This window comes from Panthera leo, chromosome D1 (assembly GCF_018350215.1).
Source record: "Panthera leo isolate Ple1 chromosome D1, P.leo_Ple1_pat1.1, whole genome shotgun sequence".
NCBI classification, from domain to species: domain Eukaryota; kingdom Metazoa; phylum Chordata; class Mammalia; order Carnivora; family Felidae; genus Panthera; species Panthera leo.
In genome coordinates this window covers 15,796,552-15,822,673 of record NC_056688.1, presented here as the reverse complement: position 1 = coordinate 15,822,673, position 26,122 = coordinate 15,796,552, and the positions used below count along the sequence as shown (strand labels likewise).

The window sequence follows — 26,122 nt, the reverse complement described above, 5'->3', positions numbered from 1 at the left end:
GCCTGGCGTCCCCTGGAGGAATTTGGCTCCTTTGTCCCTCTCCAGTGTGGCAGGATGTGTGTGCAGAGAAAGCAAGCTTTCCTTCTTACTAGTCTCCATAGAACAGACCCAGGACCACAGCAAGTCTGCTTCTGCTGCTGCTGAAAACCCATTGCCAAGGCCCCCCGTGCCCTGCTCCCCACCCTGAGTGTGAGTATGGGGAGGTGAAGGCAAAGACAGTCACAGGAGTGGGAGCTGCGAGGAGGGACTGCGGGCATCACAGGTCATTCGGGTCACTCTGTCAGAGTGCCTGGGGGAGATCACACTGGGTCTAGGCACTGGCCGAGAGGAAGACAGCACTAAAGGCAGGGATGGTGTGCTGTCTGCCCCGGGGGTGGGGTAGGGGGTGGCTTCCCCAGGGTCTTTTCTCAGTGTCTATCTCACAAGCCAGGGGGCTCTCTGCTGCTCTAGCCAGGAGGGCTGCTCAGGGGTCTGCAGGCCGCCCCCTCCCCTGCCGGCCCGGCCAGTGGCCTGCGTGGGTTTGTAACATGTGCTGCTGTGTTTTCCCCGTGGCAGAGATCATCTGGGGGTAGGTGGGGGCTGAGCTCACCTCCCCCTCTCACTCCCTTCAGCGCAGGGGTGGATGCAAAGCACACAAGCTTTATGCAGATCACCTGCCTGTGACTGCTGGCTGGAAGGGTGGAGGGTAGGACTGTGCTCAGAGAGGCGGGTGGGGGCGGCCACTTACTGAGGACAGCCATGATGATGATGGTCGCCAGGCTCAGCAGTGCTGCGATGATGGGGACTCCCACCTTTTTGAAGGTCTCCAGGGGAGTGCGGGGTTTGCGCAGAGGGGTGACATCTGTGAGACGGGAAGAGCCTACAGTCAGCACTTGAAGACTGCCCCTGCCACGGCCCACAGCCTCCCTGCCCTCTGGCCCTGGTGCTGAGCCACAGGATGCTTTGGGGACGGTTTTGCTTCGCACTGGCGGTTTCTTCCTGCAGACTGGGCTTAGCTTCAGTGGCACAGGGTCACTTCACCTCCTTCACTTACCCAGGCTTACCCATCTTTCACCTGCGCCCGTCAAATGAGCCTCCAGACCATGATATCCTTCCCTTGTCTTGACTTAGTCTCTTCGGGGGTGTTTCACCCTGTCCCGTCTGCCCTGTGCCTGCCCCAGGGTACTCACTTTCCTATCCTTGATCCTCTTTTCTGACTTCTCTTTTGATGAAACTAGAAGCTTGAGGAGGGCAGGGACCTGAAGCTCTTAATAAATACTTGTGAATGAATGTGTCCTCATGGCCTCCATCTCCAACTCAACAAACCAGTGAGTCCCTAGAACGGTCCTTGTCTTTAAGGCGATGGAGGTTTGGGGGAAGAAGCAAACAAGGACGTAGTTGCCGCTAACCCCAGATATCATCAGAGCTCTTAAATGGGTCTCTGTAGGTGGAGATGGGTGGGTGGGGGGCTAGACCAGCTGGGCAAAGGCCCGGGGGTGGGCCTCCGTGAGCTCCCCACGTGCCTGGGATGTGACGGGGGCAAACGCATGTTGTGGAGGCAGGACTGGCCTCGTCGCTTTGTAGAGCGTCTTGAATACCACGCCAGGAGTTTGGATTTTATGCTGAAGGCAGTGTGGAGCTAGGGGAAGCTTTTGAGCAGCAGAGAGACAAGATCCCATTAACGCTTAGAAAGATGAACAAGAGTTTGGAGTTAGGAGTTACAGGTAGGAGCCTGGAGATGCCTAAAACGGAAGCCATAATGACCGTCCATTTCATATCGTTATCCAAGGAGGTGGTGCGGGGGCAAAGATTTGAAAAAGTTAAATTCTCAGGAAGTTTCCCAGAGCGATTGGTTCTCTGACGCCCCCCCATCTTGCAGGCAATAAGCTGGAGGAGGCGCCTCGGGACCTCTCCTCCGGGGCGAGCTAGGGCAGGAAGTGTGGCAACCCTGAGAATCCCTGGAAAACAATAGGTCAGCTCTCTGCCCCTCACCTCCCATGGCTTGTTCTCTCATCTTCTTCCAGTTATCCTTCAAATGTCACCTTCCACGTGAGACCTTCTTGACCTCCCATTTTCAAAGGTAATTCTCCAACTGCCTGTCCTCCTCCCCTATTTTTTTTAAACACCCATCAGCTCTAACACGCTCTATAACTCTACAACTCTAACACACTCTGAAGTGAAGGCTCCACGAAGAGAGGGGTTTTTGTCTTTTTTGTTCACTGCTGAGTCCCTGGTGCCTCAACAGATATTTGCTGAGAGAATACATGAATTGTTCTTGGCTTGATCTTGTAAGTATATCCTTTCCGTCTTTCTTACAGGTCTTGTTTTCTGGCTTGAACGATGGCTAGTTCTACGTCTGTCTTGCTCTCTTTCCTCAGCTTTTCAAAAGCAGAGAATGGCGCCCAGCCAGAGGCTGGGTGCCCGGTAAGTGCTGATATCATTGAATCTGTTGAAAGGGAAAGCACAGAAAACTTTGTGTTTCCTCCAAAGGGAGAGTTTAAACCTTAGACACAGAGCGCAGGCCCTGGGGGCTGTGGACGGGTATTGCCTGTTAGCCCCAGGAGCTGGGGTGAAGGAGGCGATCAATCTTTTTTTTTTTTAATTTTTTTAAATGTTTGTTTACATGAGAGAGACCGATGAGTGGGGAAGGGGCAGAAAGAGAGGGAGACACAGGATCCGAAGCCGGCTCCAGGTTCCGAGCGGTCAGCATAGAGCCCGACGTGGGGCTCGAACTCACTGACTGTGAGATCATGACCTGAGCCAAAGTCAGTTGCTCAACTGACTGAGCCGCCCGGGCGCCCCAAGGGGAGGAGGCTATCAATCTTAGCAGATGTTGTTTTAGAGTCCCAGTGGTCAGTGTGCAGAACTGTCCTCTTTCCTGTGGCCGTGGATTTGGTGACATTTTGCGCATCCATTCATGCATGATTTCTTTACTGAGCACCTACCACTGGGGACACGAGGTGGGCTTGTTTTCTCAGAGGTGAATCATCTATGGGGAGCCCTTCAATGAGTTCCCGTGTCCAGGTCCTGCTGTCTCTGCCTCCCTGAGGTTCTCAGGGAGAGCATCACCAGGACGGGTAGAGTTTTCCTGGTTTGCGTTTCATACTTAAGGTTAACAAAGCCACCGTGAGCTATGAAGAGCCTCCCCGCCTGCCACTGTTCCTTCCTCCAGCCTGCCCTGCACACTGCTGCCAGATAGAGCCCCCCCAAATATTGTTGTCCTGTCATTTCCCTGCTTGAGAACCCTCCATGGCTTCTGTCTCTAGACCACACTCTTTGCCAGACTTTGAAAGCCAGCGTGATTTGGCCTCCCTCTCTTCATCACGTGGACTCCGCACTGCCGATCCTCGCCAGCCCCCGGCGCCACACAGGCGACTCATGCCCTGGTCATTCTTCCCTCTGAACTTTGGCACCTGTTCTTTCCTCCGCCCCTGAAACCCCCATCATTTCCTTCTGATCCTTTACTCCCGTGGGGACTTCGTCAAAGCTCGCCCGACCCACGACGCTATGGTCTCTGATCACTTGGCACTAATCTCTCGCTCTCGAGCTCCCTTCACACGGACGTTGGTGGCAAATTTAACTTGTTTTCTGGTTTGACAGTTCTGGGGCTTACTCAGCTGGCGGAGCGCTTGGATGTCTGGTGTTCTCTGGGGACACTGTGGTCTTTTGCTATATCCAGTTCCAAAGTAGGTACCATCTTACTTGGGGGAGATTGTGTGGTTTCCGATCATTATTAACTTGGGACCCCGAAATTGTTGAAGGAAGTGGGATCGGTTATTTCCTTGTTGATCTGCCGTATTAATTTGTTCTTTGCTCCCTTGTTTCGCTGATACAGTGGGCTATCAGGAGTAGCTGTCAATGGTTTAAGAAAATGGAATGGGAGGGGAAAAAGCCCCCTAAATTTGGGAACACTTCATCTCTTAAGTTATTCAGGCAAACACTATACTTTTCTAGTCTAGCAGAGAAAATAGCTTTGTCCAGCTTGTTCCGTGGCAGCATGGTCAGACTGTGTAAACTTCACGAGGGCAGGGACTTGGCTGTCTTATCTCCTGCTTTAGTCTAGCACCTAGCCCGGAGCCTGGCACATGGCAGGCACCCACAGTGTCGTTGAATGAATAAGAAAAGCAGAAACTGAACGAATGAGTTGGAGAAGAACTGCTTTTGGGGTTGTTGGTCCTATTTCTCCTATTTGCTTCCTACTTCTAGAATTATCCTGGACCTTAGAGTTGCTTCATACTTTTTTGTTGAATGATGAATGGGTGGGTGGATGGATATCTTCCATGCCATTTAGCCGTTGGTGGTGGCAGTGAGGGCCATGCAAGAGGGGTTTAGTACCTATCTGGTAACTGATTGAAACTTGGAGGCTGAGGTGGTCAAGGGAAAGCCGGACCTGAGCTTACCAAAGCTGTTCAGGGGTTGATCGCTGCCAGGATCCTGTAATTGAAGGAAAAACAGTCAGTGAGTTGAGTGAGGGAACCTGTCAAGCTGGGGCCAAGAGCCCAGGGGAGGCTCTTGGTTCTTATCTCCATCCCCTTTTTCCTGCTGAATCTAAGTGGGGAGGGCTCTGTGATACCCAATCGGTTCAAAAAATAAAATTCAGTTATGCATCTATATTACCTGGTACAACTCGCTTACTAATTGTAGCAACTAGTCGGCAACTGTAGAAATGACTGGCCGTTGGGCTGTTGTATTGCTGAGTCTCTGAGGGCGATTCTCTGCTCTGCTGTTTTGGTCCACCGTTTGTCTACTTCAGTCGATGTTGTAGTTCTGTAAACACTTGGACACGTCACAAAAGGGGATACTTCGATGGCCAGTCGGCGCCAAAAGGTGCTCGGTATCCTTACTCGCCCAGGCAAAATGCAAATTCACACCGCAATGAGATCGCTCCCCACGGACACCAGAACGGCTAACGTTCAAGAGACTGACAGTGCTAAGTGTTGACGAAGATGTGGAACAGTTGGAGCTCTTACACTTTGTCGTTGGGAGTATCAATTAGCACGGATACTTTGGGAAATGGTTTGGCTGAATCTGCTCACGCTGTATGACTGTTCTACGGTTCTGTGACCCGGGAATTAGCCAAGAGAAACGAGTGGGTGTGTGTCTAGCAAAATATCTGTACGTGAATGGGTGTAGTGACTGCACTCGTAATGGCTAAAAACTGGCAAAACCCAGCGTCAATCATTGGGGGAATCGATACCTAAATTGTGGTATATTCATATCATGGAATGTGTTTCAAGAATAGACAAGCATAACCTAGTGCTAAGTGTGATGAATCTCATAGACATAATGATGAAGGAAAGAAATGCGACACAAGAGAATATATTCACTATTTCATATGTATGAATTTCACAAGGTAAAGTTAATCTATGGTCATATAAGTCAGAATAGGGATTACCACTGGGGGGTGGGGCAGTTATTGGAAGCAGCACGATGGAACCTTCCGGAATATTAGAAAACACATAGGTCTTGATTGAAGTGTTGGTTACACGGGGGTACATATGTTGAACATTCATGGAGGGGGGATACTTTAGATCCGAGTACTTTACTGAATGCGTGTCATGACATCATGACGTCAGTTATTTACAAACAGACAAAAAGCCATACGAGAGCACTACGGCATTTATGCAAGTGTCGCCTTAGGTCACCGTTGATGCACATCACCAAATACACACAAGCCTCTGTTCTTCCACTTATACCACTTCACGTGTGCACTCAGTGCACACACAGCCACACAGGGACACACACAGGCGCCGCGCACACAGGGCTCACATACGAAGTCCATACACCCCCTTTCCTGCAAAGCGAAGGTTTAGGGGAAGCAGTGGGTACGGGGGGACTGCCAAGGCTCATGCCTCACTCTTGTTCCTCCCAGAAATCTCTCCTCTCTGCTCCGTCTCCAGCTGGTACAGGATCTGGAGTCCTTGGGCCGGGGGAGCGGCGGGCCTGCCTGAGGTCTGGGTCTCCATCCTGGGACCGGTCTGCCCATTGTGCTGAGGTCATGACGGTTCCACTGGCCGGTGGAAGAGTTGCAGGACCCCGAACACTTCCGCCTGGGAGTTTTTCTAGTCCCGTTTGGGAGTGACCGGGCTGCTTCTAACCCTGTGGGGGTCCCAGATTAGGTCTGGTGGGGGTGTGTGCGTGTCCCTTGGTGTTTGCCATGGCTGAGCGCGGCAGACATGCTCTTTGGGAGAGGGAGCCCCTTCCTTATCTCCCGGACTCTCTAACCTGCTGGAGGGACGTGCCTGGCTTGGCCCTTCGGTGACGTGGGGCCTCGGGCTGCGGGGGGACGTAGCAGAGACAGCAGGCTGTGGAGTCTGCAGGGGCTGAGTTGGACTCTAGGTCCTGCGTCTTATTACGTGTGAGCCTTGGGTGTAAGATGGTTAACCTCTCCGAGCTTCACGTTCACCCTCCTCAAAGTGGGGGAAATGACACCTACTCGGAAATGCTACCGTGAGGCTGAAAGTGAGACGTGGAGTGGAAAGGGGCTGGCTCACGCGTGGGAGCTCCCTTCCCTCCTGGGCCCCCTGGCATTTGCTGCAGCACTTTCCCACTGGGCACCCCCTTGTCGCCCTTGTGCCCTCAGAATTTTGCACCGGGCTCGTCCCCAGCAAAAGACCGGATCAATGGTTGTTCGAGGGAACTGGACTCTGGGCTCTGTCCTGTGGATGACTCCCAGCCACCTCCCCTCCACCGTCTCCAGGGCCTGGGTGGGGACTATTTCCAGGACACAGATGAGCACAAATCCTGCACCACTGCATTGCTGTGGCTGCAGAGTTGGGTAACAATAACATCAACGGCACTTAATCTACATCTTGGCGTGTAACGCTTCACCAGATTCTTTTGTCTGACTCAGTTCAAGTTCAGGGGTGCAAAGGATACCAGCTGTCTGATAACCAGTACGGGTAGTTAAGTGTTCAATTAAATATTTGACCAGGCCCTGCTCTAGGGGCTGTGGATTCAAAGACAAATAAATAAGTACAATAGGATGGGAGAGGTGCCCAGACAGGCCGGGCCAGGCCTGTCGTGCCTTCACCTCTGGGGAATCGGGAGTAGAGGGTGTTGGGAGGCAGGGGGAGGGCAGGTGTGAACAGATGAAGCCCGAGTGGCAGGTGCCATGCAGAGTGAAGCGGGCCATGGGAGAGCACGCCTGGTGGGTGCTTAGGGCCGGAGGCCTAGGGAAGGGGCCAGGGTGGTTAGGGGCAGCCTCCGGGCTGAGATCTGAATGACAGGGAGGAGCAAGGTTGACACTGGAGGGACAGAAGATCAGCAAGGACAAGAGGAAGGAGAACGAGGGTGGTGGTGGGGAAAGTCACCGTGTGTTTGGAAGAGAAAAGCGGCAGCCGTGGCCAGTGGGTCGGACGCTCTTTGGTCTTGAGTGAGCAGGTAGGAGGGTATTTGCTGAGATACAAGGGCTGCGGCGGGGGGGGGGGGGGGGGAAGGTTAGAGGGGTCAAGAACACCCATTTAGTGGCCCTTCCCTGTCTGCTCGTTCTTTTTCACTCAGTCTTCCTGTGCTTACATGCCTGTGTTAGTTGAGGTAGGTAGGGCGAGTCTCTTTTGTTTATTATTAATTCAGCAAATATTGACTGTATGCCTTTGACGGGCCCTGAACTGTGCTGGAGGCCGAGACACAGAGGGAACAAAAGAGGCTTACGGTCTGCGCTCTCTTGGTTCCTCGTCTGTGAGTGGAAGTGACCTCAGTGCCCCTTTAGCTGATACGTGTTCGACTGTGGCCCACGGAACAGTGTGGTTGCACAGAAAACATCCCACACCTTTTTGAAAACAGAAAATAAACTAAATCAAAACCACAAGCTTGAATTACAGACTGTGACTAATCGGTAATTATGGCATCCCAGGTGTCTCCTACGATGCCCGGCATAGAGTGGGCGTTTAATCAATATTTGCTGAGCGAAAGACTTAAGGAAAGTATCCTGGTTTCAGGGCTCAGTCCCAGGCCAGCCTTGAAGAAGCTGACGGTGGCACATGCATACAATGGAATATTATACTGCCGTCAAAATGAACCATGGGGCCACAGAATAGTACGGGCGGCATTAGTAATTTAATGTCAGAGGAAAAAGCAAATCCCAAAAGATGACACGTAACACAGAATCTTTTTCATAAGGGAGCAAGGAAAGGATCAACATGGGGTTGGGGATGGTGCTTACTTTCAAGGGGGCATCCTGGCCTCACAAAGATGTATAATCAATATTTGCTGAATTATTAAACATCAGACTTGCCCACCCACCTGAGCAGGGGAGGGAATGTGTGTGTTGGGGTGGGGGGGGGCGCAGGGGAATCTCATGGTTAGATGCAGCTTTTGTCTGGGGAGGTGGATTTATGGAGGCTTACATTGTTAGAGCCATCTAATGAGCTGGAGAGTTACAAGGGGGCCCTGCAGGGACCGACAGTGGAAAAAGAAAATGGCATGAATCCAGGATTAGGATCTGTCCTGTGGTGTGCACCTGAGGTTCAAAGAGAAAATAAGAAAGCAGTCGCCTGGCTGTGCTGAGCGGTTAAGGAGACAAACTCCTATCTTCCCATCCTCCAGAGCTCTACTCTGACTCTCATGCTGCCCAAGTTCTTCTGTCAAGTGGCCTGCTCTTTGTCTGGCTTTCTGGAAGCCTCTCTGGCACACATCTCGGACACAGTGAGATCAGAGATGCTGGGTTGCTAAACTTCTGGGAAGGGGAGCTGCTGAAGGTCACAAGCATCCGGGGTCATGGGCAGGGAGGTGGGCACACTTAGGTCTAAGAGTGGCAACTGGGGAATGTCCATGTCAATGACCTTCCTGAGGAGGGTGGAGATGGGAGGGGATGCACGGTAGCTGTGTTGCCTTTCAGTCCAGAATCCATCCCGAGCTGGGGCCGAGAGACGAGGACACCAGGTAAGATTCAGGAGCCTGGCCATCCCCCATCACTGGGTGAGTCCATGCCGTGATCAGAGGGCACAGAGCCGAAAGGGGTTCTGAGGACCATCCCAGGCAACTCCCTCATTTCCAATAACAGGCCAGATGGGGGAGATGCCTAGCCCTGGAGTTGATAGAGGGAAGGAGATTGAGAGGCCACCCAAGACCAACTGTGCTGCCTTCTGCCTTGTGGGAGGTGTCTCAGTTTATCTCCAACTTGAACTCAGCCTCAGACCACAACTGCCACAGTCCAAGCCCAGCCCAACCCTAGGAAAGGCACCGGCCTTTCCCGTGTTGTTGGGGCTGCTGGCGGGGCAGGCCTGTCTGCTGTGTTGATTCAGTCTGCTACAGAGCCCTGACTCATGGGTCCAGCCCAACCGGTGTCGGACTGAGGGGTTCATCTGGGAAGGAAGCTCCTGCTGTCTGGATTACAATGGAAGGGCAGGAATGCCTGGGCCCCCAGAGCCCAGGAGTGCTGGACTGGACAAGGCGGGGGTGGGGAGTGGGGAAGGAGAAGTTAGCAGGCGGGTGTTAGAAGGCAGAAAAATCACCTATTGATTGCCTCATTGCTCAGAGAATCACCTTTCCCTGTTTTTCAGTTGGTCACTGGTCACAGAAAGACGTTAATCCAAAACCCAAAGGTTGAGGCAGAACAATTAACTACTGCATTTGGGGATTATTACAGAGCTTACGGTATCTTTCGTAAATGCTGTCCCTTTTTTAAAAAATATTAAAAAAATTTTTTTTTAAGTTTATTTACTCTTGAGAGAGAGAGAGAGAGAGACAGAGCATGAGCAGGGGAGGGGCAGAGAGAGAGGAGGAGACACAGAATCTGAAGCAGGGTCCAGGCTCTGAGCTGTCAGCACAGAGCCCGACGCGGGGCTCGAAGTCACAAACCGCGAGATCATGACATGAGCCGAAGCCAGAGGCTTAACCGACTGAGCCACCCAGGCGCCCCTAAAAAATACTTATTTTGAGAGAGAGCACCCCCAGCAGGCTCTGTGCTGTCAGTGCAGAGCCCAACGCAGGGCTCAGTCCCACATTCCGGGAGATCGTGACCTGAGCTGAAATCAAAAGTCGGATACGTAACCAACTGAGTCACCCAGGTACCCCAGTGCTGTCCCTTTTAATCTTCAAAACAACTCTGAGAAACTGTCCCCATTTCCCAGAAGAGAAAAGCAAGCCCCATGTAGATTAAGTGGCTGCTATAGCCTCAGAGCAAGTAAGTAACCGATCCAGCTCTTGGGGCCAGGGTTTTGGACTCGGTGGACTATTGTTTTCACCCCCACCTCCCCTATCCAGTTGCAGAAACCTATTTCGGGAAGTGATATTAGCTGGCACTGGGTCCTTTCGGTTCTCTACTCCCTGGCACGAAGTCTGGTTGCATATAGTCAGCGTGCAGTTGCCGTGCAGAGGTCACCCCGGCATCTCCTCCGCCCTTCATCGGTTTGAAGGCAAACCCCTGTCTGCTTGGTTCCTGGCTCTGCCGAGTCTTCCAAGAACGAGGGTCAGAAGTCCCCTTATCTGGGGAAGGCGCTGCCTTGCTTGGTGCCGATAGCAGGGACTTCACTGTTCTCAGCGTCCCTTCCTCCCTCTCTTCCGTCAGGTTTGCACGTTTCTCTGCTCCTCCTCCTCCCCTCGCTTCCCCTCAGCCCCTGGTGTTGCAGATCTTGGAGAATCCTGATGGGGTTTAGCTCGGCTTTAACCTTCCAGCTCAGAGGTGATGAACCCGGACACCAGGCAGCTCTTGTTTTTAAGTGTGCTGCAGAGGCGACCCAGAAGACCGGCCCGGGGAGTAGAAGTTCTCTTACTGCCTTGTCTTGTGACTCCCTGTGTGGCCTTGGGAACACCCCTCAACCTCTCTGGACCGCAGGGTGATTGGAAACTCTCTTTGAGGGATGGTAAAGCGGGTAAGAGGGTTAATAACCACACGCCGACACAGGCAGGCGCTCCACCAGCCTAATAATGAGGGGAAGCGGAGGTGACCGCTCGTAGAGGCCGAGGGAACAGAAAGCCTGGCCAGCTCTTTTGTCTGCTCTCCTTGCCAGGCGGCCTGCCCCTGGGCCTTATTTCTCTGTTCCTCTCTGCAGCGCTGACTCTGAGCTTCTTTGTTCTGGAAAGAAGTCCACAGGGGCAGAGCTCGGATGACCGCAGGTGTAGAGGAAGGGAGAGAAGCAGAGGCCCGCGGTGAGGGGCTTTCTGGCCCTGCTCTGGTGTGTGACAATCTCAGGCTCCCTTGGGGGCTCCAGCCCCAGCTTCCCACGGTCTCCCGGGGAACACCTAGAGGCTAGAGGCAGGGATGCTTCTGTTGCTAGGTGATGAGATAAACAGGCCTTCCGTGGCTCTAGCAGGTGGCAGCTGTGTTGCTGAGGTCAGGGACACGGCAGCAGGGGCGACCCAGGGGACCAGGTGGGGAGAGTTCTCGGGTGTGCCAGGAGACCCAGAGGTTGCTCTTTGCTCGCAGAGAAGGGCTCAGCCACTGGCTGGCTCAGGGGCTGCTCCGAGGGTGCCTTGCGTGGTTCCCTGACCCCGAAAACACATCCCGCTCCCGACCTGGCAGCAGGTGGCTGTGAGCTCTCCACCTACAGCAGAGATAGGGCTGTTTGATGCCTTGACCGGGGCTGAGCAAGTACCCTCTGTCTTGGGTGCTTCAGCCATGACAGGTAAGGCGAGGAGTGGGGCCACGAGGGCTGGGCGGTTGTGAGTCACAAGAGGGGGTATGGGTTTCTGGAGATGGGCCTGGCTGTGACACGGCAGCCCTGAGTGTACAGAAAGTTCTCAGAGATGGAAAATCAGGCCGGCTCTCCAGGACCTTCGGAACTATCCAGACAGGTCCCCCCCGCCCCCACCCATCCGGGGCCACACACAGGTGACTAACCAAGCTCTCCCTTGCAGGGGTCTCTGCGAGCGTTCTCACTCGCTCTGCCTTGTGCCAGGTGCCCACGGCGGCGTGTTTTCCTTCAGGGCTAACCTCCGCCTCGGCTGCTACATGAGAAACCGCTGGGCCTTGTTCTAAGCCACATAGGTGCTGACCTGTTGGCAATTTGAGCTGAGCACCTCGACCCCCACGGCGGCACACGATGGCTCCAGGGCGGGGCCTGGGGCAGCCGGGAGGTGTCGGGTGACCTGCCATTATTCTGCTGCCAGCCTGCTGCTCAGCTGCCCTCCTCTGCGGATCAGACCTTGTGTTTAGGCGTAGGTCTTGATTCCAGCTGGGGTTACGGGCGAGGTTGAAGGTATAGCAGCTCTTTTTGTTTCAAAAATGGGGAAACCGAGGCACGGACTCGTCCTGTTGTCTCTCCCCGGGTCACGTGGCAAGACAACGTGCTGTGCCAGAGTGAGGTCTTAGCACATGCCCGTTGGGTTGAGTTGACCTTGCCTCCAGGTGATGCTATTGTTAACTCTAATGGGTACCAATCCCTCCAAGGTCCTTCTCGTGGTGCAGGGGTGGGGAAGTAGCCCCGTTCTCTGCAGCCTGAGTTCTCCACCATTCTATTTCATTCTACTTACTTTCTGCCCTAGGGTGGCGGGCCAATCCTGCCCCGCCTTCCCTCCCAGGAAGGTCTCTTGGAAAGGGGGACCTTTGCACACCCGAGGGCACTGCGTGGGCAGTGGCTGAAGGGGCCATGAGAGAGCCATCAGGAGTCAGGCTGCTCAGATCGAAGACGACCCCAGGGGTTTGCCTGATGGGGACTCTTGGAGGTTTGCCTTCAGGTGGTGCTTATGGAGCCTGAAGTTTGGGGGAGGGTTGTTTCCAAACACTGCAATTTACCTGAACTAAAGAGCTGCCACCCCAGGTAGAGTCTGGCGTTTATAAAAGAATCCCGTGAATTTTATACTGCATTTGAAAAATCATGCTCTCTTCTGCTTATTCCAAATTGCCCTTTAAGTAGTGGGGTGAGAAGAGGGGCTCTGGGGTCATAAAGTCGAACTCTACAATTTACCTGCTCAGCAACCTTGGGCAAATCACTTAACATCTCCCGGACCCCGTTTCTGCCTTTGGAAGTGGGTGTGATAAACCTGTGATGATAAGACCAGAGAGCGAGAGAGAGAGAGAGGTTGTGGGAGGGGTTCTACCTGCCAGTGATGACGCACGTTTTCAAGGTCACAGGAACCCTGTCTGGTCCTCTCATGATTTCACAGACTTCCTCACGGTCGCCCTCGGTTGGTCTTTGCGGTTCGAGGGGTCTCAGCTGCTCTGGGCAGATGGAGGGTTGACCCTGTGTCTGCTCTTCCGAGCTCTGTGTCGGGGGCTCTGGCCTGAGTCCAGCTCTGGCCCTGACCACTCATGTGCTTCTGACACGTTAGTTTCCTCATCTGTAAAGTGGGTAGGGTGTGATCTGCCTCCTGATGTTGTGGGTGATGGACGAACAAGGTAGTGACCCTGGTGAGATGCTCAGCATAGAGACAAATTTAAATTTAGTGCTTGGGCATTGCCCTCAGCTCCAATTACCTTGGAGGCTTGGGGAGCAGACCTCCACATGGCGTTCAAGGAGGGTGTGCATGGCGGTGCTGTTCAAGGGCAGGACTGAGTGTTCTGGATGCTCCCGGGGAAGCGGCCCCAGGGGGCTGGCTTGGCTGCTGCAGCAGCAAAGAGCCGCCGCCGTCTCCTGGCCAACGTCTGCAGTGACTCCTGGGTCTCTCCTGTGAACTCCGAACTCGTGATCCCATAAAGAGTGCTGCCGTGGTGTTCCAGTGACTTCTCTGCAGCTAGTGCTTGGGGATTACATAACCGAAGCTCCCTTTTACCACTTTTACCACCTTTCCTGCCCACTCAGTAACTCAGTGAGGCTTCGTAAGATTTTCCTCTCCCGTCTGCCTTTGGCTACGCAAGTTATTTAGGCACTGGGAGCCACATGTGTGCGTGCATGCGTGCGACAGAGAGATTGATTCTAAGTCGTCTTAATGACACCCAAATATGCGTAGCCTATAGCGCATTGCCTGGTATACAGTAAGAATGCGATAAATGTCAGTAACAATAAAAATAACCACAACAAGACTATTTTATCCATCCAGTGAAGCCCTGTTCTGGGGGCTGGTTATACAGCAGTGAATAAAAAAGGCAAAGTCCTTGTGCCCATGAAGCATATGTTCCGTTACTTCTTATAAGTAATTAATAACTATCACCATAGAACTATTACTATAGAAGCTAGTAAGGGCTTGGCATAGCCCATGCTAAAAAATCATTAGTTATTAGCGGGAAGAGCCTGGCAGGGGGCCTCACACGTAACGGGTGCTGGGCAGATGGTGGCCATTTCTGTGATTTCCCTGGGCCCAGAGGCCTGCCTTCAGGAGGGAATCAATGAATGCAGTGGAGCGCACTGGGTGGAGAGGCGCCAGGGCAGTTTGGTGTCCTGAGATGTCACCTGACCTCTCTATGAACAAAGGGAGGAGGCTTCAGGCCAGAGAAGCAAAGACCTTTGGTAGCACAAACGTGGTCCTTGACCATGTGGAGGGCTGTGTCAAGGAAGTGGCCAAAGGGATGCCCAGGATGAATGAGGGACATTACAGAAAGGAAAGATCTCTCTCTCTCTCTCTCTCTCTCTCTCTCTCTCTTTCTCTCCCCCCGTCTCCCCCCTCCCTCCCTCTCTCCTCCTCCCTCCCTCTCTCCCCCTCCCTCCCTCTCTCCCCCTCCCTCCCTCTCTCCCCCTCCCTCCCTCTCTCCCCCTCCTCACTCTCTCCCCCTCCTCACTCTCTCTCTCTCCCTCTCCTCCCTCTCCTCTCTCTCTCTCTCTCTCTCTCTCTCTCTCTCTCTCAGTGAAGGGCAGATCATCTAAGCAACAGAAGGTGTGTGAGTAGAAGCTCATGTAGATGTCCACAGTAGACAGGGCAAGGCCAGATGAGAGCTCTGTGGCACCCCTGGGGACTTGATGGAGACCCGTGAGGTTGTTGCAAGAGGAGGGAGGCAGGGCAGGAGTGGGTGGGGGTCTGTTTTCCATGTGGGGGTTCTAGGTTAGATTTTGCTGGGCAACAGGCTCTGAGGCTGAAACAAATTTGGGGAAAACGTTGACCAAGAAGACCTCTAAGGTCCTTTCCTGAGGGCCTGTGACTCCGAAGAGCTCGCTTGATGTTAGCCTGCAGATTCTGTTGCCCCCTCCCACAGAGAAGACTAGTTCAAAGCCTGATTTACTTATAATTTCCTCTCTCTCACTTAGTTTTCTATCCTCAGTGATCTCATGGTAACTTGCGTGTTTTTTTCCCGAGCGGCTTTGGGTATGAAGCTTTTTCCTGGTATTCTTGAAAGTCTAAGTTAATTCTGTCCGTTGGTTTCCTTCGCCGTGTGTCCTTTTCCTCCTAGTGACCTTTGGCAGGGTAGTGAGGGATGAAGGTCTCTGGACAGAAAGGACATTGTCTTTCCTCCACTTGGTCACGCCAGCTGATGCAGTCTTCACTCAGTGCACACTTTATATTACAAAGTTGATCAGCTTCTAGGTAGGGAGATACGGGGCTCCCTGGCTCTGCAGTTTCCACTGCAAGTTCAAGTTTGAGGTCTATTCTCAAGTTCAGGTCTATGGGTTCACATCTGGGAGGAGAAGGAGGGCATTATGAAAAAATCTGAGCACTTGATATTGAAGTCCCAGAACGTAGAGATCTTGGCGGAGTGACCCTTTCAAGTCATGAGCCTCTTGAGTCTTGGCATTTCTCATCTCTAGAACGAGGGTCATGATGTCTCGGCTGGTGTAAGATGCGGGGAGATTCGGGAGGTGAACGTGCTTCTCAGGCTGCACTTGCTGCGTTCGGGTAGGGGTGACACATTCAGCGAGTCCTACTCACCGGGAGAGGTGCTCCCGATGGCCTGGTGGGGTACCCTCCTCCTTGGGGATCAGAGACGTGATCATGAGTGAAGGCCCCGGTGTCAGGGTGAGAGTAGGCTGGGGTGGGGTGACCTCAGCTGCATCATCCTCTTTGTGTTGAGGTCTGTGGGTGAATAAGTGGCCTGTTCTGCCTGGGGTGGGGTCAGCACTCGGCTCTGCCTCTGTTCCACCTGTACGGAACCGAGGGCTTCGCTTGGGTGTGTTCTTCTCTGAACCTTCCGGAGTCTTGCCAGTGCCTGGCACGCAGTTGATGCTTGAGGAACACGCGACGAACGAACGAGTGAATGCGTATTGTAAAGGAGAAATTGAGATCCCAGGAAGTGCCTAACCCTGTGGCGAGCTCAGCCACACCAGCGGGCAGAGGCCAGCCTGACCGATGTGCGGGACATGGCACAACGGGAGACCGCTGCCGCCCTGGACAGGTGCCGTCTCAGTCTCTCGCCCCCCTCCCTCAAGCGTTCCATTCATCCGCTACCCTGTGCGCGTCCCTGCTTGTGCATGGATTAGGCCCGGGAGCTGGAAGCTGCTTTGGGAAGGAGTGGTAGGGGAGGGGTGTTGCGGTTTTGAGGCTTGTTTACAGATTTCTCTGCTGTAATCAAGACAGAGCCGCAGGCTGTGAGGTGGGGTCGAGCACGTCGCAGAGGGATTGCCACATTGGTTCTGCTCAGGCTCTCTTTCCAGTCCCTGGGGTTTCCAGACAGGCTTGGGCTTGTCTCTCTCCACTTCCGCACCCCCTGCCCCCCACGACTCCCACCCCCCGCCCTGATTGGGATGAAAGCACTTTGGTGACACCCCTGGTAGATTCTGGCATCTTTTCCAGTCGGACTTGACTGACTTTGTTATCAGTGTCAGATACATCAGCAGGTTCTGGGAATCCAGTCTTTTGTCACTTACTTGTTATTCACTCGCAAGCATTCATCACGTGGCTATTGTGTGTCCGGCCCTGTGCCAGGTTTGGGGCTAAAAGTGGGAAAAACCCAGTCCTCAAGAAGCTCCCAGTCTGGCGGCCACACGTTTACATGAAAACGTGGCAGCGGAATGCATTTTAGGTTGTGAGGAATTCGCCGTCTTGGGGATGGTTGCTTGGGCATTTGAGGGGTGTTACTGGGTAGATGTTTTTATGTGAGCAGGAAGGAAGCCCCGGGGGGAGCTGCTGGGAAATGTGAAACGCAGATTCTCAGGCCTGAGAGCCTCTGTCTCTTGCCATCCCGGGTTGGCTCTGGGGCTTTGGAAAGTTTGTCCAGAGTTCCTGAGACCTGTTTTCATGTCTCCACACACCCCCCCCCCCCAATTTTCCCCCTTACTCTTCCCCGCCCGCCGCTTCCCACCCTATCTGCCTGGAGAGAGCCTGTTCATCCTTCAAATTCCAGTGCAAATACTGTTTCTTCTGGGACAACTTCACAACCACCCTGGAGAGGATTCACTGCCTTCTCTGCTCTAGGGGTCCCTTGTCATCACCTCTGGTATTGGACTTGCCACAGCCTCTTTGGATCCTTGGCTTAAGGAGCTCTCCTTCCTCTGGATTTGGGCAAGCTCCAGGGCAGAACTGAGGCATTGTACCCTTGTGCCCCCCTTGCTGCCTTCTGGAGGCTGGCCAGTTGTAGGGACTGATTAAATGGCTACGTGGAGGGAGCTACTTCGGGGGTCACAGCAGCAGCAAGCCCCCCACCCAGGTAGGGAGGGCACAGGTAGGGGAGCAGGCAGGGGCCTTAGCCCTTCTTTGCCGAGCTTGCCCTCTAGGGTCTTTCCGGAGCCCAGGAGGGCATCACCAGGGCTGAGTGGTGGGCCTGCCCGTGCTCCTAGACCCCCCATTGCCGCAGGCTGGCCCACTGACCTGGCACATTCCTGAGTCCTGGCCAAGCCTAGCAAACTCCTTGGTCTGAACCAGCTGGAAAAGGGGAGAGGGAAGGAAGAACCTGCTTCCTCTAGAGCAGCCAGAGGGCTGGGACTGACCTCGGGTGTTTAACACTCTACTCTGGTGGCTCATGGTCTGTCTGGGGCCTCGTGGGCAGTAAGGAGTCAAGACCAGGATGGCCAGTCCCAGGGTCCCAGGCTTCCCTCCAGGCCTCAGCCGCAGCTGAAATATCAAGGGAAACATTCCCCTCGGGGACAGAGATGGGGCTCAGACCTCTGCCCACTGCTATGAGGTAGTAACTGTGCAGGACTTGTCTGTCCAGGGCGGGGCTGGCAGGGGTGAGAAGAGGCGGGGAGGGGGAAGGAAGGGCTGGGCCCCAGCATGAATTGTTTCATCTTTCCCCAGGGCTGGGCGCTATGGCCCTCCCAGCCTCGTTAGAGGGAAATGACTGGGTTATTAGGCACAGGTGGTTTCACGGCTGGCTCAGGGGCCAGAAGCTCTCTGGTCCTAACCGGGACCCCGGCAATGCCACTGCCAGCAACGCCCAGCTCCTTGCCTGGCTGGTGAAGTTCAGTCGGGCCATGCCGCCCACCTGTCACTTCCTGGAGGGGATTCCTCTTTGGCCCCACATCCTTACGCTTACTAGCCCAATCGTTCCACTAGTCGTCGGCATGCATAGGCGTAGCATGGATAAGATTCCCATTTTACAGAGGAAGAAAATGAGTCTCAGGAAGAGCAAAGTCTCAAGAATAATACGCTAAGAAGGGAGCTGGCTGTTCGACCTTTTGATTCTACAGTTTGTGCTCTGGTTAAGTGCGTTAGAAACTGCCCTCTCTCACGTCACTCCCTCGAGAGGCACTCAGACCGCCTCGGTGTCACCAACAAGCAGCTCACAGCCGCGCAGGCAGGCAGTGCCTCCTTTCTCTCCTGAGAGTCCAGCAGGATGCAGCTTCTAGGCACACAGGCTCGGCTTCTAGGTGCTTCCTTGGATGGGGCTGTGGGAAGCTGGTGCTTCCATCCTGGCTGGATCGCAGAGGAAAGCAGGCAAGCCCTTCCCCTCTCTGATCCTCAGCTACCCCAGCCCTGGGTCTAGAGTTTCGCCAGGAGAATGCCACTTGGGGGGGCCCCAGCAGGTCACCTCTGTTCCCCTTGGACGGAAAGCTTCCCCTTCCCTCCCCTTTCATTTTCGTGTTGGTTTTTGGGTAACTGCAGCATCTTTGCCAAGAATTAGAGATGGAAAGATTCCCTGAGTTCCACCTCAGACTTGGATATGATCTCTTCCCCTCCCTGTCCTCAGATGTCCTTGAGAGATGGGATTGATTCTCTTTGTCCCAAGACAGTGCAGATGCTCTGGGCGTTCGGAGGAGGAGGAGAGAGGGCAGGGTCTAAAAAGAGGCCAAGTGGATCTCCACAAACACCTTAGATTGTTTTGAGGCAACTGTCCCTTGTTTTCTGTAGGAAGAAAGGGAGTCCATTTCCCCACGGAGGCGGCAGAGGGCCATCAAAACAGCCCCTTGCCCTTGGAAAAACAGTGCCAACCTCCAGCCAACAGACCAAGAGACCTTGGACAAAAGAGCACGAAGGATTTAGGAGGAGGATCAGGGAGGGGAAGCCTGGCCTCTGTGTCCCGGCATCCTCGGTGCTGGTGCAGGGGCTGCTGGCAGGGAAGGGAGAGGAGGGCAGATGGGCACGGAGACTTGCAAGGGCTGGCATGTGGGGGTGATTCACTGTCCCCTCTTTTTTTTTTTTTTTTTTTTTAACCAGGAAGGTGTTACAAAACTCTCAGGCTGCTTGAAGGGCCCTTTCTGGGGAGACCTGCCCTCCCGCAGGACTCGGAGCAGGGGACCCCCACACTCACCATGCCGGTTCTGCGATCTTCCATATTTCTCTACAGGCCGGAGCTGAGGTCGGGAGGAGGACCTCCTTGGATCGGGCCCTGGCTGGTCCGCGGGTCAGAGCCGCCCTGGGCAGCACTGGCCGGAAGAGGCCTAAGTGCAGGGCAGGCGTTGGTCCCGCGTGTCAGGCATCCCTCTCCCCTCAGCACCCCGCTGCCTCCACCGCTGCATTCCAGGAGTGATTTGGGGACTGCTGGCCAGTTGATTAAAACAACCCTACAGGTGAAGTTGCCAAACTGGAATGATTAAGTGTCTTGTAACCTCACACCCATTGTAGGGGCTGGGACACACCTGGAGTCATTCGTGGCCTTTGGCCCCAGAGCAGGTGACACACCTAAGATGTTGCAAAAAGCCTTCCCGCCTGAATGACATCCCCCCACCGCCCCCCCCCAGCCGGGTGCTGGCTGACGGAGATGTTCGGAGGCGTGCATGCTCCCTCGCTCGCGCTCTCTCTCTCCAGGTTGCGTGACTTCTCCATGTGTGGGTGCTTTTGACTGGGGTTGCGGGGAGGTGGAGGAGAGTGGGGCGCTCAGTGGAACTGGCTCATTGCCATGTGTGGAGCAACAGGATCAGAAAGCCCATGGGGCGGTTTCTACCCCGTCCCTTGTCCCCCCCACCCCCGGCGCGGACCTGGCCCGCGCGGGACTCATGCCCAACGTCCCTGCCAGCATCCCTCCCAAGGGTTTCTCGCCCCGCCTCACCGGTTATTACCTATTTGAATATCTTGGCCTGAGTTGGCCCCTGGCCAGGGGATATACAAGGTGAAACCTTGACCCACAGAGCCAGGGAGCTGGAAGGAACCTGGATGACTGTCTTCTCCCATCTCTCCATTTTGTGGGTGAGGAAACGAAATTCCAGAGAGGCGAAGCCACACAGCTCAGATCCCACGGTAAATTAGCGCCAGATTCCGAACCAATCCAGACGCTCAATGCCTCCTGGAGACCAGTCCAGGGTGGACATGTGCCTCGTCCCTTCCAGTGATGGCACGCTTGCCGTCTACGTGCAACCGTGTGAGGGACGTTCTGTGTCGCCAGTCGAGGACATCCGAGCTCGTGCACATGAAGTGACCGGCCCCCAAATCACACCGAGGTTTTGGCAGAGTTGGGACTTGAATCTGGTTCCCCATGTGGACGGGCTGATGGTAGTACAAGTGTCTGAGGCCCTAAGTCCACGGTCTGGGGAAATATGGCGCCTGGATGACTGTAGTGACGTCTGAGCGGGAGGATAGTTTTAACTGATTGATGGCTCCACCACCGCTGCTCAGTGTGGTGTGGCCTTGGACTTGTCTCTGAGCGGCAGAGACCCAAGGCTGGTCTGGAGGGTCTCTTGGGCCAGTATGGCACCAGCCCTTTTCCCATCTAGGGCAATGAGCCAGCCATTCATTCATTCATTCATTCATGCATTCATTACGAGTGTTTTATGCTTTATTTATTTTAAAGGGGTTTTTTATATTTATTTTTGAGAGAATGAGAGAGAGAGAGAGAGAGAGAGAGAGAGTGGGGGAGGTGCAGAAAGAGATTGGGAGACACAGAATCCTAAGCAGGCTCCAGACTCGGAGGTGTCAGCACAGAGCCCGATGTGGGGCTCAAACCCACGAACCGCGAGATTGTGACCTGAGCTGAAGTTGGACGCTTAACTGACTGAGCCACCCAGGCACCCCACTTTATTTATTTTTTTTTAATTTAAATCCAAGTCAGTTAACACATAGTGTATAATAATTTCAGGAATAGAATTTAGCGATTGATCACTTACACGTAACACCCAGTACTCGTCCCAACAAGTGTTCCCCTTAATGCCCCATCACCCCTTTAGTCCTTCCCCCCCCATCCCACACCCCGCCAGCAACCCTCAGTTTGTTCTCTGTATTTAAGTTTCTTATGTTTTGTCCCCCTCCCTGTTTTTATATTATTTTGGCTTCCCTTCCCTTACGTTCATCTGTTTTGTATCTTAAATTCCACACGTGAGTGAAATCACATGATATTGTCTTTGACTGATGGATTTTACTGAGCATAATAGCCTCTAGTTCCATCCATGTTGTTGCAAATGGCAAGATTTCATTCTTCTTGATCGCCAAGTAATATTCCATTGTATACGTGTACCACATCTTTTTATTCATTCATCCGTCGATGGACATTTGGGTTCTTTCCATACTTTGGCTGTTGTCACTAGTGCTGCTTTAAACATTGGGGTGCATGTTAGGGCAGCGGGCTTTAGAATTGGAAGTTTGGAGTGAAGTGGCTATGACCTTAGAACAGGTGGCTTCAAGGGACAGGCTGCAAAGACCTAGGCAGGTGCCTCCCTTTTCAAAAGAACTTCCACAGTCAGACAATGAGGGGCCGATGGGCCGTCCTGCACAGGCTTTCCCTGGGCTGGAATCCTCTCTATGCCAGTCTAAACATCTGGCCCCAGGTTTTGAATCGCCTTGCCGGGCACTCAGGTGATGAACAGGAAAGAGCGCTGCACAAGAGCGCTGCTGGGTGTGATGTGTTGGAGGGAGGATTACTCAACCCTGCTGGCTCAGCTCTGGGCCCAGCTTCCAGGTGGGTCTGGGAGCCCGAGGAGAGACAGGGATGTTGTGATACCTGGGGAAGAGGCTTGCAGAATCTACAGGGGGAGGCACAGAGGCTGGAGTGAGCAGGGAGCCCACACCTCCCAGGGCCCAGGCAGGGGGCTACCACTGGACACCCCCCATTCGTCCAGGGGCAGCCTTAGCTCCCCACTCGACCTCTTCTTCCTCCCTCTTCCTTCCTTCCTTCCTTCCTTCCTTCCTTCCTTCCCCTCCTTCCTCCCTCCCTCCCTCCCTTCCTGCCTTCCTGCCTTCCTGCCTTCCTTCCCTCTTTCCCTCTTTCCCTCTTTCTCTCTTTCTCTCCTGCCTTCCTTCCCTCTTCCTTCATTTTCCCCCAGGACATTTTTACTTGGATATGCAATTTTTAGGACAATGTATTAATTTGCCAGTTGTTCTGATGGCACATTCGACCTTCGTATCGGCAACCATCCACTCATCCATCCAACACTTATTTTCTGTGGTGGTAAAGAGCACTGTGGTTCGATCTGTAGTTGGAAAAAATACATAGCTTGTACCTTGCGAAGCTCAGTCTGCCCACGCCCTGCACGCCTGCTATGCAAGCAGGAGCTTCTGAGGGCAGCAGGCCTTCCAGATCCTTCCTGCTCCAGGTGTGTCTGTGGAGCCACCAGCATCCGTGCATCACCTGGGAGATTGTTAGAGAGGCAGAACCCCCACCCCTCCTCCCCCTTGCCCCGACAGACCTACGGACTCAGGATCTGTATGACAAGATCCCTGGGAGATTCGTATGTACCTTGAAGTTTCAGAAATGCTGTTCCCGATCTCTTCCCACGCTTGGGAGTGGGTAGAGGCTGTTATTTCTGGAGTGAGCTGAATTTAGAGACTGGAGCTTGCCATCGATGAACCTCTGGGGTTCCTTCCAGCCAGCAGAGCCTATGGTTCTTTCCTCTGAGCCCAAGTAATTTGAGCTCGGTTTCAGCGACAGACCCTTCTGTTGGGACCTCTCCCGGGAAGTTCTGTGGACAAGGACGCAGACGGTGGGTATGTGCCAGCAACGGCCCATAGCATCCGAGCCAAGTGGCTCTGAAAGGAGGCGGATGGGGGAGGCAGTGTGTGTCTGTGGGGACAGAAGGGACGCCTTGGCTCACCGTGAGGTGTGCAAGTGTGGCTCTCTGTGGATTCGCTCACTTTTGGGAGAGGATTTTCACTGCTAACCAACCCTTCTCCCAGACATGGTTTAGGCCCCAACGCTGTGGAACGAAGCCTCACATGTCTGCACCAAAGAGGAACCGGGGACATCGAGAATCCCTAACTGTGGCTGATGTGTTCGGGTGGGAGCTGACCTTGTCTTGTGGTCCTTGCTGGGATCAATCCCCCTCAGGCTGAGGGTAGGGAGTGGGGGCAGACAGGAGTATCTGACAGAACAACAGGGCATGTTTGGTTCAATAAAGCCGCGGAAGTAAAACATCGCTAATATGTAACGTGTTCCTGTGTGCCAGGCTTTTATGCCTGTGTAAAGAAATTTCATTACCTTATTCAGACCTCAGGGCCACCCTAGGATGTGGGTGCTTGCGTTACCTCCGTTTTATAAAGAGGGAGGGGTGCCTGGGTGGCTCCGTCAGAAGTGTCCAACTTCGGCCCAGGTCATGATCTCACAGTTCACAGGTTCAAGCCCCGCATCAGGCCCTGTGCTGACAGCTCAGAGCCTGGACCTGCTTCAGGTTCTGTGTCTTCCTCGCTCTCTGCCCTTTCTGCGCTTGTGCTCTGTTTTGCTCTCAAACATTAAAAAAATCTTTACAAAGGGGGAAACTGAGGCCCAGAGAGGGCTGTGCCCCAGGCTTGTGTCACCTAGGACACCTGGGCCTTTTCCACTTTTTCATGCATGGTTGGGTCCTGCATGGGCCATGGAGAGGGTCTGCAAGGGCCTCAGCAGTTCTCCAGGGCCCTTGAAAAGCCACTCACGCCCCCGTTGCCCCAGAACTCTGGGCCATCCCTGGGGACAGTTTCCACATTGCCCATGTATTTGAAATTGGTCTCAGAAAAATACGTTGCCATTTGGCCTTCTCCCCACAAATTAGGCAAAGACTGAATTTCCCATTATTGCTGAGTCCAGCCTTTCTTTTCAGGTGTCTCTAGAAGATGCTCTGAACTTTACCCTGGAACTGCTTGTGGTTGAAAGAAATAGGGAGGCTGATGGGGTGGGCGACATTGCCTTTCGTCCTAACTGCTATGCATCTGAGACCATGAACATATAGGACTTGCATGATTTTTTTTTTTCAAGAGCATGGTTAGAAATTAAATTGTATAGATGAAAACTTTATTACATTTGTATTCCCAGCTTGTACACGGAATAATCACCATGTATGGTGTTACATTTTTTTAAAATCTTTTCTTTGTTGAATGTTTATTTTTGAAGGAGAGAGAGAGAGACAGCGAGTGAGCAGGGGAGGAGGAGAGAGAAAGGGAGACACAGAATCCAAGGAGGGCTCCAAGCTCCTAGCTGTCAGCACAGAGCCCGACCTGGGGCTTGAACCCCCAAACCGGAAGATCATGACCTGAGCCGAAGTTGGAAGCTTAACCGACTGAGCCACCCAGGAGCCCCTTGTGGGCGTTACATCTTAACTTTAATGGCTCTGTCACTTTCCAGCTATGTCACCTTCAGCACGTTATTTAACCCTTCTCTGTCTCACTTTCCAAATCTCTGAAGTGGGTGGCAATAAATAAGCCCCACCTTCTGGGGCGGCTGTGAGGGTTGTGACTTAACATCGAGACAGTGCTTACGGCAGGACGCGGCACACAGTAGGTGCCATGGAAATACTGCCGGTGAAGGAAAATGAGGATGATTTCAGTTGTGGGTTAATGAATCGTCACCCTTAGAATGTGTTTTTTGATTACCGTGGGCCCTGTATTCTGTGCACGTCGTTCATTCTTTAAAGCTTCATGAACAGTACGAGTTGGTAACTCACGTTCCAGCCGCATCTTCTGCCAGTTGTGTGGGTGAGGGAGGGACCCTTACCCCTTGTGAGTCTCTTCACGGTCTGCCCTGCGAGGTGGCTGGGAACACCGGGGAGCAACGCGGGTGGGGAACTTGGGGGAGCAACATGGGTCGGGAGGCTCCGCCCACCCCTGAGCGCAGGCAGGCGAGGTAAGTGACTAGCTTGAGTAAAGGCCTTGTGAATTTCAAGGACCCGGATGTAGATCCCTCCGCCCCGCTCGGGGAAGGGCCGGACTATCTCGCAGCTGCGCCCCCTCTCGGTTCCGAGAGCTTCGTTGGGCTTTGTTCATGCTGTGCTGGGCTCCTTCTCTGGGCTCGTTCTGCACCTCACTGCCTCTGTGAAGCAGGCGGAGGCTTCACAGGACAACACCCCCGATTCCCTGTGGCCCAGTTGCTTAAGGGTGCCGTCTAGAAGCCCTGAATCACAACATGATCCAGCTTTGACTTTCTGCAGAGGTACGTTGGCAAAGGCTTGTTCGTGTGATCAGGACAGGTGCTCCCAGTTCACCCAGGGAGCCGGCTCGTGGCTCATGCGAGATTGGCCCCACAGTTGCAGAGGGTATTCTGGAATGTAGAAACCGTGGACCTAGAAAGGAGGCAGGCGGAGTACCTGTGGTGTCTTACCTGGCATTGTTGAGGGAAACATCACCCGTGTTTCCCGGCACAGAGCTTTGCAGTAACCAAGCTTTTTCTTACGTGACCTTCAAAACGACCTTGTGCAGTTGATCAGAGAACTGAGGCTCAGAGAAGCGGAGTGACTTGGCCGGGGCCACTAAGACGTCCACCTGGAACTGACCCGTCCCAAACCCCTTCACATGGTACTTTCTTCTTCTGCCTTTTGTTGACAACCGGGCGGGATAGCTTTTTGCTGGGTTGGATAGTGTCCTCTAGGAATTCATGTTCACCCGCGTGCTCAGAATGCGACCTTATTGGGAAGCAGGGTCCGCGTAGGTAGATGTTGTTAGTTAAGATTAGGTCCTGTTGGGGAAGGATGGGCCTTGAATCCAACACGATTCATTAGAAGAGACAGGGATGGACAGGCACAGAGGAAAGAAGATGTGAAGACGGAGGGATTGGGGGAAGACTGATATGGGGGGGGGGGTGGGCAGAGATGGGGAGGTGCAGCCACAGTGGAGGAACACCTGGGGCCACCGG

The 26,122-nt window shown here is 53.7% G+C and overlaps 2 protein-coding genes across 2 annotated transcripts in view; one reads left to right on the top strand and one right to left on the bottom strand.

Annotated features, from left to right (window-relative positions):
• Positions 1–19,625, bottom strand: part of TMPRSS4 (transmembrane serine protease 4) — a 40,909-nt gene extending 21,284 nt beyond the window's left edge. Inside the window, exons 1-3 of the mRNA XM_042906417.1 lie at positions 19,412–19,625; positions 4,380–4,413; positions 728–841 (exon numbers count right to left, since the gene is read on the bottom strand). Of these exons, the coding sequence (XP_042762351.1) occupies positions 728–841; positions 4,380–4,413; positions 19,412–19,435 (172 nt within the window). The 5' untranslated portion in view covers positions 19,436–19,625. The remainder of the gene's footprint in view (positions 1–727; positions 842–4,379; positions 4,414–19,411) is intronic.
• Positions 19,626–25,073: 5,448 nt separating this feature from the next.
• The window catches only part of SMIM35 (small integral membrane protein 35), a 50,165-nt gene continuing 49,116 nt past the window's right edge, over positions 25,074–26,122 (top strand). Inside the window, exons 1-2 of the mRNA XM_042906010.1 lie at positions 25,074–25,112; positions 25,171–25,423. Of these exons, the coding sequence (XP_042761944.1) occupies positions 25,074–25,112; positions 25,171–25,423 (292 nt within the window). The remainder of the gene's footprint in view (positions 25,113–25,170; positions 25,424–26,122) is intronic.